We start from the raw sequence: 15,871 nt of genomic DNA, 5'->3' as shown, positions 1-15,871 counted from the left end.
ATTGAAACAAAACATAACCTTACTAACTATATTCCTTAAAACTAAATTATCACTTAATTCTAGAATCCTAACAACCAAACTTGAGATATTAATATAAACAACACAAAAAAAACTTAACATGCAAAATAAATAAAAAAGCCACATTCATATAAACCCGGAGAAAAAAGATCAAAACTTAAAAGTAAGTTGCACCACAACCAAATATGTTTATATATATATATATATATATATATATATATATATATATATACATATATATATATATTTTAGGGACCCCAATACAGTCGTCCACACACTGCCAATTGTCTTTAATGGCAAACTACCACAGCTCCGTGGTTAACACTACAGCAAGGGCCAATGTGCCATAGCTGCCTCCCTAATCGGGGTCATAATCATCATCGTCATCATCATCATCATCATCATCATCATCATCATCATCATCATCATTAACAGCAATCAAAATTCATTCGGTCCGGGTCATCAACATTTAACTAAATCTGAACAGTCGTATCCAGTTCCTTATCATAAACCAGGTCGTCAATCAATATTCAAAATATAAGCTCTCCAAAGGAGGAATCATGCCTGTTGAAATACACAGAACACTTCCAACGCTGGTAAGAAAAATATTAGTAAATCCAGCAATCACACACACAACCACCTCTATCAACAGTCAAATAAAAAAGCCATTCACCCAAGACATTCACCACTGTCGTAACCTAACTAAAAACATAAACAAACAATCTCATTTAAACCAACAGTCTTTCTCACCACAAACAATCGATACACTAACTCTCTCTCTCTCTCTCTCTCTCTCTCTCTCTCTCTCTCTCTCTCTCTCTCTCTCTCAGGATTTGGCAAAAAACAAAAAAATAAAAATAAAACAAAAATTAATCCTCCACATTCCTCCCCCCTTACTTTGCCAAATCCGTCTCACACAACACTTACAATGTTTTTTTTCATTACCCAGTCGCTGTCGGGAACAGGACATCTACTCCGAGTAACTGGGCCTCCATATACTCTCTCATTCACTTCTACCTTATCACAATCATTCGCTACATTAACACTATTCCTATCTAAATCCCTATCATCTAATATATCATGTACAATCATATCTACACTAATCAACTTTACGGGCAAGTCCAAAACAGAAGGATGACCTGGAGAGCGCGAGTAGTAGGTGTCGGTGGGGTAGCCCAACTGTATTCTCTAGGGCCTGTCACGGCCCTCCCCTATGATGAAGGAATTATTTAAATGGAAGACAGCCTGTGAATAGTGGTTTTCACACGCCCTTGTTCAATACCCGACACCAACAAGGTGCTCGCGCAAGGGTTGTAACCTCTGCAGTCCATGCTTTTATCTTTCTCTAGTATATTTGGAAGATTTATATTAGAAAAGTGTAAAGAAGGACCCTTTTCACCGGGCGTCACAGGTCTCTCCCCAGAAATAGATTTTTCCTTCGTCAAAATCCCTTTATTTTCCAGCCCTAACTTCTCATGCATACTAGATTCATACTTTTTCATTTCCAACCAATTATTCATCCCATTCTCACAAACATTGATCCTATTCCTTCCACACACACAGGAGGACTCACCCAGCTGAACCCTCTCACACTCTAGTTTCCCGAACATCCTGGCTGACTTAATCCCTTCCTCCTACATACTCTAGCTACATGCCCATCTGCACCACATTCAGTACACTTACCCCGCGGCTCCTTGCACATTCTAGCATAATGACCATCCTTACCACAATTACCACAAATCACATTCATACGATTACTACGACATCCACTCGCTATGTGCCCAGTCATACCACACCGATAACATTTTACGCCTTTCTCTTTCTTGCACTCGCTAATTCTATGCCCTACCTCACCACATCCAAAACAAGCACCTAGAGCCCATCTACATTCATTCTTCTTATGTCCCACTTTCCCACACCTATAACACTTTTCATCACAGACACGACTATTTGACATACCTTGCTGCGCACTGGCACTCCTATCCCTCCAAACCTGATTCCCTTGCCTAAACCCTTCATTTGTTCTTACAGGTATTCCCACATTACTCGCCCTAACACTCCTATCTACTACACTATCAGCTACCCTTATTGGTCCTCTCTTAACAGCATCTCTAAAACTAACAAATTCTGGCACACTTTCCTCCATTCCACTTCTTACACTCACAGATTTACATTCTTTCATACATTTATCCAACTCGTAATCCTCAACTATCTCTAAAATATCATCCCATGTCAATCTTTCTTTCGTCCACCTCATTTTCTCCTTCCGTTTCAAATTAACAAACTCAGCAACATTCTCGGGTACAGTAGCCAAAAAACTTCCTCATTAACTCCTTATTCTCATTTATACCTTCATCCCCATACTTCTTCCTAGCTAACATTTTCAACCTACATACATACATCGATATTGCTTCTGCATTCATCCGCGCCTCATCAAAATCATTCTTACGCTTATACCTAACACTCCCTTTCATACGTTTTACCTGCTCAATTATTCTCTTTTTCACACTTTCATAATCATCATCCCCTACACTCATTATCACACCATACATCGTCAACAAATACCCCGTCAAATATTCTCCTAACTCCCTAGCCCAAACTCTCTTACTATCACCATACTTATCCTGGCAATACCTCTCATACTCCTTGAAAAATTCATATACATCCCTACTACTATGCTCATTGAACCTTTCACACCAAGGTACCTCTCTCATAAATACAGTCTTGCACACATCACGTTCATTCTCACTGCTATCATCACTACTACCTCCCTTCTTGTTTCCTACTTCCTCGCTAGAATATAAGGAATCTAATTCCACGGTCATACTCCTATTCTTAATCATACTCTTCCTAGCCCTTTTCTTACTCACAACTTTCACCCATTCACGATCATCCTTGCTGTCATCCTGACACTTTTTCTTCTCTTTCTTCACATCACTTTTACCTTTCTTCTCATTCTTCCTATTACATTTCTGATCATCCTTACTATTCCTAATTCCCTTATCTTCAATCTTACTATCACTATTACTATTACTATCACTATCAATTCCTTTCCCATTGTCACCTACCTTATTTTTCTCTTCCACTGTCAACCCATTACCCGTAGCAGAGGCCACTCCTCCAACTGCGCCTTCACCCATGAAAGTTTTCATCATTCCCATTACCTTCCCCATCATAGCTTCCATTCGTTTCTCATTCTCACGCATCCTTATCTCAACACCCTCTTCCACTCTCTCTACAGTTCCCTTTAGTGCTTTCAGTTCCTTTCGCATCTCCTCATTCTCACAACTCAACCTTGCATTTTCACGCAACAATTTCTCTTTTTCTACAGACAACTTGTTCTCACGCTCCTTAATCAGCCGCAATTCCTCCTTCAAAGCCCTTAACTGTTCTTCCATTTTTCGTCAACCTGTTCTTCAGCCTTAAATCTAATTCCTAATCCTATCAGCCCTTCGTCCAAGAGTCCAGCTTCCTATCCCACTTCAGCAGTCCCTGTTCGGGCGCCAAAATAATGTGGCGGGATGTTGCAAAACAACCCCCACACCCTTGAATCACACTACCAGACAATTGTCCCACGACACAAACTTTCCCCTTACTTTATCAGCTGGACTCTTGGACAGAAGGAAAATTGAAACAAAACATAACCTTACTAACTATATTCCTTAAACCTAAATTATCACTTAATTCTAGAATCCTAACAACCAAACTTGAGATATTAATATAAACAACACAAAAAAACTTAACATACAAAATAAATAAAAATGCCACATTCATATAAACCCGGAGAAAAAAGATCAAAACTTAAAAGTAAGTTGCACCACAACCAAAAATGTTTATATATATATATATATATATATATATATATATATATATATATATATATATATATATATATATATATATATATATATATATATATATATATATATATATATATATATATATATATATATATATATATATATATTATATATATATATATATATATATATATATATATATATATATATATATATATATATATTTTAGGGACACCTATACAGTCGTCCACTCACTGCCAACTGTCTTTAATGGCAAACTACCACAGCTCCGTGGTTAACTCTACAGCAAGGGCCAATGTGCCATAGCTGCCTCCCTAATCGGGGTCGTAATCATCATCGTCATCATCATCATCATTAACAGCAATCAAAATTCATTCGGTCCGGGTCATCAACATTTATCTAAATCTGAACAGTCGTATCCAGTTCCTTATCATAAACCAGGTCGTCAATCAATATTCAAAATATAAGCTCTCCAAAGGAGGAATCACGGCTGTTGAAATACACAGAACACTTCCAACGCTGGTAAGAAAAATAATAGTAAATCCAGCAATCACATACACAACCGCCTCTATCAGCAGTCAAATAAAAAAGCCATTCACCCAAGACATTCACCACTGTCGTAACCTAACTAAAAACATAAACAAACAATCTCATTTAAACCAACAGTCTTTCTCACCACAAACAATCGATACACTAACTACCTCTCTCTCTCTCTCTCTCTCTCTCTCTCTCTCTCTCTCTCTCTCTCTCTCTCTCTCTCTCTCTCTCTCTCTCAGGATTTGGCAAAAAACAAAAAAATAAAAATAAAACAAAAATTAATCCTCCACAGTGGTTGATCTTAATGGAGTTAGTATGGACCGGCAGGGGTCACTGCCATAGTTAGATAGTCACTGCGCATCACAAGGAACTAACTATCCTTTGATGAATTTAGCTAATGAATCCTCTATGGATTTAGTCATTCCATGGAAAGCGTAAATGACAGGATGGCCCCCAGGCTTGGGTGTAGCGTGGTGCTAAGAATCTCCCAGTTTATATATACTAAAGAAAAATTGAAAGTTGGTAATTGGAATGTCAGAACCATGAATTAGATTGGGAAGTTGCAGCAAGAGGAGAATGAATTTATGAAGTATAGTTTGGATATCTTGGCCCTAAGTGAAATATGTTGTAAGGAGATTGGTAAGGAAATCTAGGACCAAGGCACTATATATATATATATATATATATATATATATATATATATATATATATATATATATATATATATATATATATATATATATATGTGTGTGTGTGTGTGTGTGTGTATATATATATATGTATATATATATATAAATTCATATATATATATAATATATATATATATATATATATATATATATATATATATATATATATTATATATATATATATATATATATATATATATATATATATATATATATATATATATATATATATATATATATACAAATTTATATAGCTACTCAGGAAGAACTGATAGAGTTGGAAGAGAAGTGGTAGGAATGATGATGATACCCAGAGCAGAAAAGGCATTAACAGAATGGAGAGTTGTAAAAAGTAGATTGTTACTTGCAGAGTTTAAATCAAAGCAATGCAGTATGAGTATTATAGTTTGCTGTGCACCAACAAATTTTTCCCCTGAAGAAAGGAAAGATAAATACCATGAAGAACTGCAGGCTGTAGTAGATGAGATCTGAGAGAGAGATATGAAAATTTTGATTGGTGACCTCAATGCTGATGTTGGAAGGAATAATCAAGGTATAGAGAATGTGATGGATTTTGAGGGTCTTGGTGAAGTTGTAACTGAAAATGGGGCACATTCTATAAGTTTTTGTTCAACAAGTCTTCTTGTTATTGGAGGTACTCTTTTTCCAGCACAAGGACATCAACAAAAATACATGGGTTTCACCATGTGACAATTACAAAATTCAGATAGATCATATACCCATTAATAAAGAGAGGAGGACACTGAGAAATGTAAGAAGCTATAGAGGTACATATATTGGTAGTGATCACCAGCTCTGCATTGCCACACTGAAATTAAAACTGAATCCAACCAACAGAAAGATGGATAGAATACCTAGGTTTGATACAACTAAGCTTTTAGAAGATGAGTATAGAGAAACCTTTGCAATTGAATGAAGAAATCATTTTGCAGTGTTAGAGACGTTAAGAGACGAAGAGCAGACAATCAGTGACGAAGTGTTATACAGTTATAAGGAGAAAACCGTGGATAACAAATTATACTTGCGATACTATAAAAAGGAGAGAAAGACAAATTAATTGTTGAGAGTTTTAGAGGAAGTAGTGAAAATGGCAAGGAAGAGCATGTTAAATATTCCAGTATTGATAGTGAGGTCAAAAGAAAAGCTAGAAATGACTGATTAGAATATTTAGACAGGAAAGCAGATGAGGCTGACAAAGCTATGAATTTAGGAAGTGACTATGGTGTAAAATTTTCTCATAGAATTATTAATGAAATCTCTACTGTGGCAAAAAGAAGTTTATACCCATCCAAAAGAGAGATGGGTCTGTTTTAACAACAGAGGATGAAGAAAGGCAACGTTGGATGGAACAATTTAGTGAGGTCATGAATAGGTGATATGAAGGGAATAGTTTGATTGATATACCTAAAGTTGAGGAAGACCTGGGTGTGCCCATGAATGAATTCAGTGTGTTTGAAGTCAAAGCTATCATTAAAAAACTAAAGAGATGGAAAGCCCGTGGATACGATGGAATAAATGCAGAGATGATATTGGTCGAAAATGAAGTGACACCCAGAATACCTACAAGATTGTTTTGTAGAATGTGGCGTGAAGGGGCAAAACCTGATGAATGGGAGCTAGGAGTGTTGTTGAAAATAGCCAAAAAAAAATGAGATCTGACTGATCGCAATTATTGCAGAGGCATCACACTTACGTCAGTTGTGAAAATTTATAGTATGGTCATTCTAAAAAGACTAGACAGAAAGATTGATGAAAAGTTGAGACATGAACAAGCAGGATTCAGAAAAGGTAGAAGTTGTAATGACCAAATTTTCATTTGGCGACATGTTGTACAGTAATGTGTAGAATATAGAAATCCACCTTTGGTGGCATTTGTGGAATATGAAAAAGCATTTGATAGTGTGCACTGGCCAGTATTTTTGGAGAGTCCTATATATTATTATGGAGTTCCTCTTTAATATGTAAATTTATTAAGTCTGTTCATGAGCATAGCAAGTGCAAAGTTAATGTTAGTGGAGTCCTATCATATGAATGTAAAGTGAACAGAGGAGTATTCCAAGGGAATGTGTTGTCACCTATGTGTATATCATCCTCATGGATTTTGTAATGTATAGAACAGTTGGGGATGGTGGAGAAGGATATGACTGGATTGGTAACAGTAAACTAGCTAACCTGGAGTATGTTGATGACGGTGTCCTTTTTATCAGAACACCATAGAACTTGCAAAGCTTGCTTACCATAATGCATGAAATATCACATAAGGTTGTGCTGAAGTAAATAGAAGAAAGACAAATGATGAGAAAGGAATATGCAATGGAAGATGAAATATCATTGGAAGGAGAAATGGTTGATGAGGTAAAATCATTTAAGCATTTAGGAACTACGATGTCTAATACAGGATCTTTAGCATTTCAGTTTAATGAAAAATTGAAAAACGAAAATTAGACAGTGGCTAGGTTAAATAAAATTTGGAAATCAAATCTCCTGAAATTACATGCAAGAATCTGACTATATATGAGTTTAGTGAGATTGGTGTTACTGTATGAACATGATTCGTGGTATGACAATGAAATTATATCCAACAGATTTTGTAGATTTGAGAACAAAGCCCTCATAAGAATATTGGGACTTAAATGGCAGGACAGGATTAGAAATAAAACTATGAGAGATAACTCGAGTGCCATATGTGGATGAGATCATGGGGAGGGATAGATGGAGATGGTTTGGGCACGCTCTTTGCACTCCCCAAGAGAGATTAGTCCATCAAACTTTAAACTGGGCTCCACAAGGCACTAGAAGAGTTGGAAGACCCAGGCCTATATGGCTGAGGACTATGAAGCGTAAAGATGATAAATGGAGAGGTATGGATTTAAAAGCTCTAGATAGAGACGACTGGTGAAATCTGAGGCCCTGTGCGATAATAGGCGTAGGATATATATATATATATATATATATATATATATATATATGTGTGTGTGTGTGTGTGTGTGTGTGTGTGTGTGTGTGTGTGTGTGTGTGTGTGTGTGATGAAGAACTCTATTAGCGTGCCTTCTTCCCATTTGTATGGGTTAACACAGTTGCCTTCTTTAAGAAGGACTTTGCTTTAGCTTTAGGGTGGACCATAGTCCCGACCGGCTGCCCTACCTGCCATCGCTAGACTTTATATATATATTATAATAACCCTCCTATCATTATTTATCATTTCTAATTACACCTATTATTGTGTATAACTTTAGCGCCATCTATTGATTGCTGATCGTAGCGGACAGCATGAATGAAATTACCTTTTGTTATTTTTACGTATGTAATCCTTGGAAATGTTTACTTCCAAGCTCTTTCAAGTTAATACTTTTGAGTTCGTTATCCGGTGGCTAATTCTTCACTTGCTTATAGTGTTTATTAAGTGGTTATTTGTTATTATTTTGTTATATATTTATACGTGATTTAAAATAAGTAAAGTCTGTTTAATTTTAACTTTAATTTGATCATTCTCCTAATATATCTACTATACCTACATGAAGTGTTGCCCTCATTACTGAGAATTTATGAATGAATAGTCAAGTGGAAAGCAGAAGTTGTGACAAATTGGGGGCCTGTGTCCGGGATGTACTTACGTATGTGTTACGCTTACGCTCGATCTTGACGGATTGTGAAATTCATTTTGTTGTTTCTCTAAAATGATGGACAACATGAGTGTAGTGTATTAGTGATATTTTGCTAGTTTATAACTGACCACCACCGGATAGTGTTCTCCAGCGCGCTCACACTTTCACCTAGAGAATGTCGTGTTGCTACACGTCATCTTAAGCATACATCGAGATTTTGGAGGACGTGCAGGCAGGGTAATGGCATCCTAGAATTTGTCATTCTTTTAACCCTCGACTCTGTTGACTACCATCGCTTAGCGATATCTTCATAGTCGCCCCAACTTCTCGAGGTGCTTCGAGGCATTCAAAACCTCATCATAAGGAATTGAAGATTCCTTCCTTAGGAACTTCTGCTCCTCTTACTCAGGGTACGACCTTCGCTCTTTCAAGGATTTCGGCTGGATATTGTTACGACCACGTGGTCAAGAACTTCGTTCCACCTCGATGGATATTTAAAGGTTTATTCCTTGTTCAGGTAACTGTTGGTACTTCCAATTATTTACTTCATTAAAAATATTTTATTCAAGATTATTAGTGGTTTTGCATTATTGGTGAACCAAGTTTTCCGATTGGCATGGATTATTAAAGCCTTGTTCATTTAAGTGAATTTCTGTACATTGTAGGACTTAAGGATTAAGGAAATTCCTCTGGTTTGTGAGTGCCTTCGCACCATAAATCCATGAATGCCCTGACGTTTTTAAGTCTTAAAGCTTGTGTATAGTAGTAATATAATTTCCAGTGATATTTTCCATTTTATCAGTATTGAGAGATGCCTTTTGATCTTGAGAAATTTTTAGGTGCACCCAGGGAGCACCTAAATACACTACAGGAAGCTAAAAAGGACCAGCTTCGCCAAATAGCTGTAAGGGCTAGAATATCTGTAGGTCATGCTGTGGTGAAAGCTGAACTATTGGGAAAGATATTAGATTTCCTGATAAATAGTGGTAACATAACTGAAGAAGAGGCTCTTCCCTTAAGGCCTTTAACACTTGAACGAGGTGCTGCTCGTACTGTTACTGTAACTGAAGACCCAGAGATAGTGAAATTGAAACTCCAACTTGAACTGCAGCAGTTAACACTAGAAGCTGAACAAAAAAGGCTTGAAGCTGCAAATGCCGCAGTAGAAACTGAGCAAAGAAGACTTGAAATAGAACGTAAAGAAAAAGTTCTGTTGGAAAAGGAACTATCAGCCATAAGAATAGAAGAAAGGTTGGCAGAAAAACAGCTACCCGATGCTTTTGACCTTAGTAAAGCACGCAAACTCCTGCCTGTCTTCGATGAAAAAGATCCTGATGTTTTTTTCATTACTTTTGAAAACACTGCAACGTCTCTCAACTGGCCTAGAGACCAATATGTTCTCTTAATCAGAAACTCCTTCAAAGGAAAAGCTGCATATGTGGCAGCACAACTTGTCCAAGAAAGGGATTATGAAATCTTTAAAACTGCCATATTAGATGCTTATAGTGTTACAGCAGAAGGGTATAGACAAGTCTTCAGACAAACTTTGAAGAACCAAGCTCAAACCTATCTAGAGTTTTTCACATTGAAGTTGAAGCAGTTTAATAAATGGATAGATAAGGAACAAATAACTACTTTAGAACAATTAAAGAATTTAATAGTTTTAGAAGAATTCCTGAGGCGTATTCCAGCTAATGTGGCAATGTTTATTAGAGAAAAACAAGAAAAAGATGGCAAAAGGGCTGCCCTATTAGCTGATGATTACCATCTCATTCATAAACTTAAACCACATTCGTCCTCACCTTCATCTTCCCCACAGGTTTGTACTTTTTGTAAGAAAGAAGGTCATCATATTAAAGACTGTCCTAGTCCCAAATGCAAAGCATCTCATGGTAAGGCTTCTCCTAATGCTTTTTCACAAGGACCCAAATCAGGGAATACTGCAAATAAAACGACTCTTCACTGTGCTCAACCTCTATCAGACTTTACAGCATTTACATATCCTGGTAAAGTAAATGATATTCCCGTGCAAATTTTGAGAGATACAGGGTCATCTCAAACTATCATTAGCTCAAAGTTAAAAGATTTAGCTAAACCAACAGATCAGTATGTAACTGTGTCAGATTTGACTTGTCAAAAGGTTTTACCTATTGTACAGATTTCTCTTGATTGTCCTTATTTTAAAGGTTCAACTAATGTCGCCTTGTTGGATTCTGACCTGCCTTGCAAGAACATAGACATGATACTTGGTAATGACTTGGCTCAATCTAACGGTACTCCTAGTCTTATCATTACGCAGCCTGAAGTAGTGATCGAAAAAGCTTGCAAAGAGCTTTCTCCGGTGGTAGAGCTTCCCTGCCAAGTAGTCACCAGGTCTACAACCTCAACTTCTAGCGACACTGAACACACAGGTAAGGTGGATCAAAGTACCTTAGGTGAAAAAGTCCTTGCTGATCTTGTTGATATTCCCTCAGATGAATTTGTAGAGTATCAAAGGTCTGATGATAGTTTGAAAGAATACTTTGATAAAGTAAAAGATGACGTTGATGAAAGTAAGTTACCATATTTTTATCTTGATAATAACATCCTTATGAGACGTTATAGACCTTTGAAGATTGCAGGACAAAATTCCTGGCATGATAGTTACCAGCTTGTAGTTCCTTCTAATCTTCGTGCAGCCTTATTGGATCTTGCTCATTCAGCAGAGTCTCATCTAGGCATTTCCAAAACCTATAAGCGTTTGCTGGACGATTACTACTGGCCTGGTATGAAAGCTGATGTAAAGCACCACATAGAATCTTGCCATCCCTGCCAGGTAACTGGTAAACCAAATCAGAAAATACCTCCAGCACCATTAGTTCCTATTACAGTACCTAATTCTCCTTTTGAAAAGGTAATTGTAGATTGTGTTGGTCCACTTCCCAAAACTAAGAAACAAAATGAGTACATTTTAACCTTGTTGTGTCCAACTACTAGATTTCCTTTAGCCGTACCTATAAAAAACATATCTGCTAGAACAATAATTGTTAATCTTCTTAAAATATTCACCATTTTTGGTTTTCCAAAAGAGCTTCAGTGTGATCAGGGGACAAACTTCACTAGTGATTTGTTTAAGCAAACTTTAAAGCAGTTAAACATCTCTCATATTTTTGCTTCAGCTTATCACCCTCAGACTAATGGAGCCCTCGAACGAGTACACCAGACCATTAAAAACCTCCTGCGCAAGTACATTTGTGAAACTGGACGAGACTGGGGTGAAGACCTGGATCTGCTTATGTATGTACTTAGGAGTACACCTAATGAATCGACTGGAATTTCTCCCTTCGAGATGATGTTTGGCCGCAGACCTAGGACAAACCTTAGTATGGTAAAAGAAAACATCCTAAGAGGTACTTACAAAGACCAGCAAGTAAGTATTCCGCAATACCTCCAAAGTCTTAAGGTTAAATTTGACCATGTTTATGAATTTGCCAATCTGAATTTAACTAACAGTCAGATTCGAATGAAAAACCATTACGATAAAAAGGCCAAAATTAGAACTTTTAAAGTAGGAGATGATGTACTTGTATATCGACCAGTTCCAGGAGCTCCATTGAGAGAAAAATTTATGGGTCCGTATAAAATCACTAAAAGGGTCTCTAAAACAACTTATGCAATTGAAACTCCAGATAAAAGGAAGCCTAGCCAGTTAGTGCACATTAATCTTATAAAACCATACCAATCTGCAAAGATTTCTCCACAGGCAGTTCACCTGATAAGTAGAGAGACTGATCACTCCACTCACAACTCGAGGATAACTACTCCCATCGAGACTTCTCCTACCCCTAAAAACATAGTACCCGAGGCAGTTGATAATGATAAACTTTTAGCTCCTCTTGAGCCAGACGAAGAAGAAACTTTGGCTCATAATCATATTTTGTCATGGAAAGATGCTAGTAATTCACAGATTCTTTCTTTGCTTTCACAGTATCTAAGGTGGAAAGGGAAGAATTAGAGGCTGTTCTGAAGTCTTATCCTGCAATATGTTCAGACACTCCTGGTTGCTGTACCTTGGTGCAACATGATATTGTGCTAGAACCAAACGCCAATCCCGTTCGTCAACCTTTTTATCGGGTGTCCCATCGTTTATTACCAGCCTTGAAGGCTGAGGTTGAGTATTTACTAAAACTAGATTTGGCTGCACCAAGTAAGTCTCCCTGGGCATCGCCTTGTATTTTAGTTAAAAAGCCTAACAATTCCTATCGTATGTGTACGGATTATAGAAGGGTTAATTCTGTAACGGTCAAGGATGCTTATCCATTACCTAGAATTGCGGATATTATTGACTCTGTGAGTAATTCTAAATACCTTACCCAGATTGATCTCTTAAAGGGTTATTATCAAATTAAATTAACAGATAGGACAAGAGAGATATCAGCCTTTATAACACCTTTTGGTCTCTTTGAATACAGAGTTTTGCCATTTGGGATGACTAATGCTCCAGCTACATTCCAAAGGATGGTCCATGAAGTTACACGTGGTTTGGAGGGTGTGTATGTCTATTTGGATGACATCGTAATTGCTAGTATCTCCTGGGACGAACATCTCAAGATCTTAAGAGAACTCTTCAAAAGACTCCTGGAAGCTAACCTAGTTATTAATTTAGCCAAGAGTTCATTTGGTAAGGCAAAAGTTACATACCTAGGACATGTCATTGGCAGTGGCTCCATATTACCCAAGGATACTAATGTAAAGGCTATAACTTCATTCCCTACTCCTAGTGATAAAAAAAAACTCAAAACTTTCTTAGGTATGGTGTCATATTATTCAAAGTTTTGTCCTAATTTTTCCATCATAACTTCTCCTCTACATGTATTGACATCCAGCAAAGTAAGGTTTCACTGGACACAGGATCACGATAAGGCCTTCCGGCAGCTAAAGTTATTAATGACTTCATCTCCTTTGTTGCAAGCGCCTAATCTTACTAAACCTTTTTTTTATACAGGTCGATGCTTGTAATACTGGATTTGGTGGTGTCCTACTGCAAGAAATCAATGGGACCAGTACTTTTCCTCCTTTGTTGGAACATCCGCTGCCAGTATCTTATTACTCAGGAGCGTTCAAAGGCGCTCAACTAGGATGGCCTACCATCGAGAAAGAATTATATAGTCTTGTTGCAACTGTCCTTCATTTTCGTCCATATCTGGAAGGAGCTGCACGTGTCGTCATTTACACAGACCACAAACCCCTTACCTTCCTCGAAAGGGCAAAGCTTAACAACAAGAAACTTCTTCGATGGTCATACATCTTGTCGTCTTACAACATTGAGATCCACAGCATTCGAGGATCAAACAACACCATCGCCGACGCATTATCACGTCTTGGACAGAAAACCACAATTCACTAAATTTGTCAATAAGATTGTCATAATTTCATTCCTAACAGGGGGGAACTATAATAACCCTCCTATCATTATTTATCATTTCTAATTACACCTATTATTGTGTATAACTTTAGCGCCATCTATTGATTGCTGATCGTAGCGGACAGCATGAATGAAATTACCTTTTGTTATTTTTACGTATGTAATCCTTGGAAATGTTTACTTCCAAGCTCTTTCAAGTTAATACTTTTGAGTTCGTTATCCGGTGGCTAATTCTTCACTTGCTTATAGTGTTTATTAAGTGGTTATTTGTTATTATTTTGTTATATATTTATACGTGATTTAAAATAAGTAAAGTCTGTTTAATTTTAACTTTAATTTGATCATTCTCCTAATATATCTACTATACCTACATGAAGTGTTGCCCTCATTACTGAGAATTTATGAATGAATAGTCAAGTGGAAAGCAGAAGTTGTGACAATATATATATATATATATATATATATATATATATATATATATATATATATATATATATGTGTGTGTGTGTGTGTGTATATATATATATATATATATATATATATATATATATATATATATGTATATATATATATAAATATATGTATATATATGTATTTATATACACATATATATTAGTATTTTAACCTTCTAAATTTATTTGGATCAGCTCTGTGTGAGTCAAGCTTGATTCATTGGGCTAATGAATCTCCTCTTTTTAATAATGAAGCCTATAGATTACTGGTTATTAGTTTCTACAATAACAATGCTTCAAACCCAAAATTTCCTTTTAGTAAACCACCCACCACCACATTACTACACTTGTTCTGTTAGCACGTTTCCTTCCTAGACGTGATATTCTTTTCTAGACACAGCATACACTGTTTCCATTCTTTTTTCTCCTTCACTAATTTATGCAACTTACCACTTACACCATATGTCGATTAGATTTCTATTCTTTTAGTAATATTTTCACCTTCTATTTACTTGTTTCACCATTCAATTTTTAAATTGATGATGAATAAGTCAAAATATCAAATCAATTTCTCTTTCATGTATATCAGCACAGTAGCCACCCCATATATTTTTGTTTGCTCCTCATGATTCATTTTAATCTGTCCTTGTTTTTTCTGTGTAACTGTCAAGAACTGAAAGTAATGGACAGCTGGTACAGTGTACCAGTTCTTGCCTAAACTGTCATGACTTCCATTTTTTTTTCCTTGTCTAACAATTTAGTTCTGTTAAATTCATCACACTGTTGTAGATTATGGCGTTAGTATTGTCTAACAGTAATGTTTCCTTTTTTCTTTTTACAGGTAGGGCGCTATAAACCATGACGTCTCATCTGGAACCTAGTAAAGGGTGAGTACAACTATTCTCTTTTAGATATTGAATGCCAAAGCTGGACTGGTTTCAAGTTACAACAACTTGCTTCTCCAATAGAAAATAAATTTATTCCAATAATTAACTTTTTATTGTATCCATTATTGGAAAGAAATTTCGTTTTCCACACGTTTAATCGTTCTCTGTCCATATAACATCTCTAAAAGTCAGTGATGGGTCTCAAATAATTTTTCAATTTTTTTCCTTCATATTTTAATGATTTTAACTTTATAGTTAGAACAGTCAGTCAGTCACACACCATTGTATGGTGTTTGGAATATATCTTTTAGGGACAATTGTAGAATTAGCCTCCCAATTTGTGAATTGGATGGGCATCATTTTTTTCCCTTCCCTTTTTTTTTTCAGTGTGCTTCTAGTTGTGCACTGTAGCCATCACTTAAAGGTCTTGGCAGCAG

The 15,871-nt window shown here is 36.4% G+C and overlaps 1 protein-coding gene and 1 long non-coding RNA gene across 3 annotated transcripts in view; both read left to right on the top strand.

Moving 5' to 3' along the window:
- Window positions 1-15,506, top strand: part of LOC137623821 (uncharacterized) — a 60,015-nt gene extending 44,509 nt beyond the window's left edge. Inside the window, exon 2 of the long non-coding RNA XR_011040650.1 lies at window positions 15,389-15,506. This is a non-coding gene — a long non-coding RNA (uncharacterized lncRNA). The remainder of the gene's footprint in view (window positions 1-15,388) is intronic.
- Window positions 8,293-14,425, top strand: LOC137623228 (uncharacterized). 2 transcript variants are annotated; one of them, XM_068353961.1, is made up of 2 exons: window positions 8,293-11,102; window positions 11,850-14,425. In XM_068353961.1, the coding sequence occupies exons 1-2, from the start codon at window positions 9,503-9,505 to the stop codon at window positions 12,683-12,685; spliced, it is 2,436 nt and encodes an 811-aa protein (XP_068210062.1). In that variant the 5' UTR covers window positions 8,293-9,502; the 3' UTR covers window positions 12,686-14,425. The 2 variants fall into 2 exon arrangements, with proteins under 2 accessions (XP_068210062.1, XP_068210061.1); XM_068353960.1 differs by having other exon boundaries at window positions 11,397-14,425.
- Window positions 15,507-15,871: the final 365 nt, after the last annotated feature.

This window comes from Palaemon carinicauda, chromosome 30 (genome assembly GCF_036898095.1).
Source record: "Palaemon carinicauda isolate YSFRI2023 chromosome 30, ASM3689809v2, whole genome shotgun sequence".
NCBI classification, from domain to species: domain Eukaryota; kingdom Metazoa; phylum Arthropoda; class Malacostraca; order Decapoda; family Palaemonidae; genus Palaemon; species Palaemon carinicauda.
This window is presented reverse-complemented; position numbering and strand designations above follow the sequence as displayed.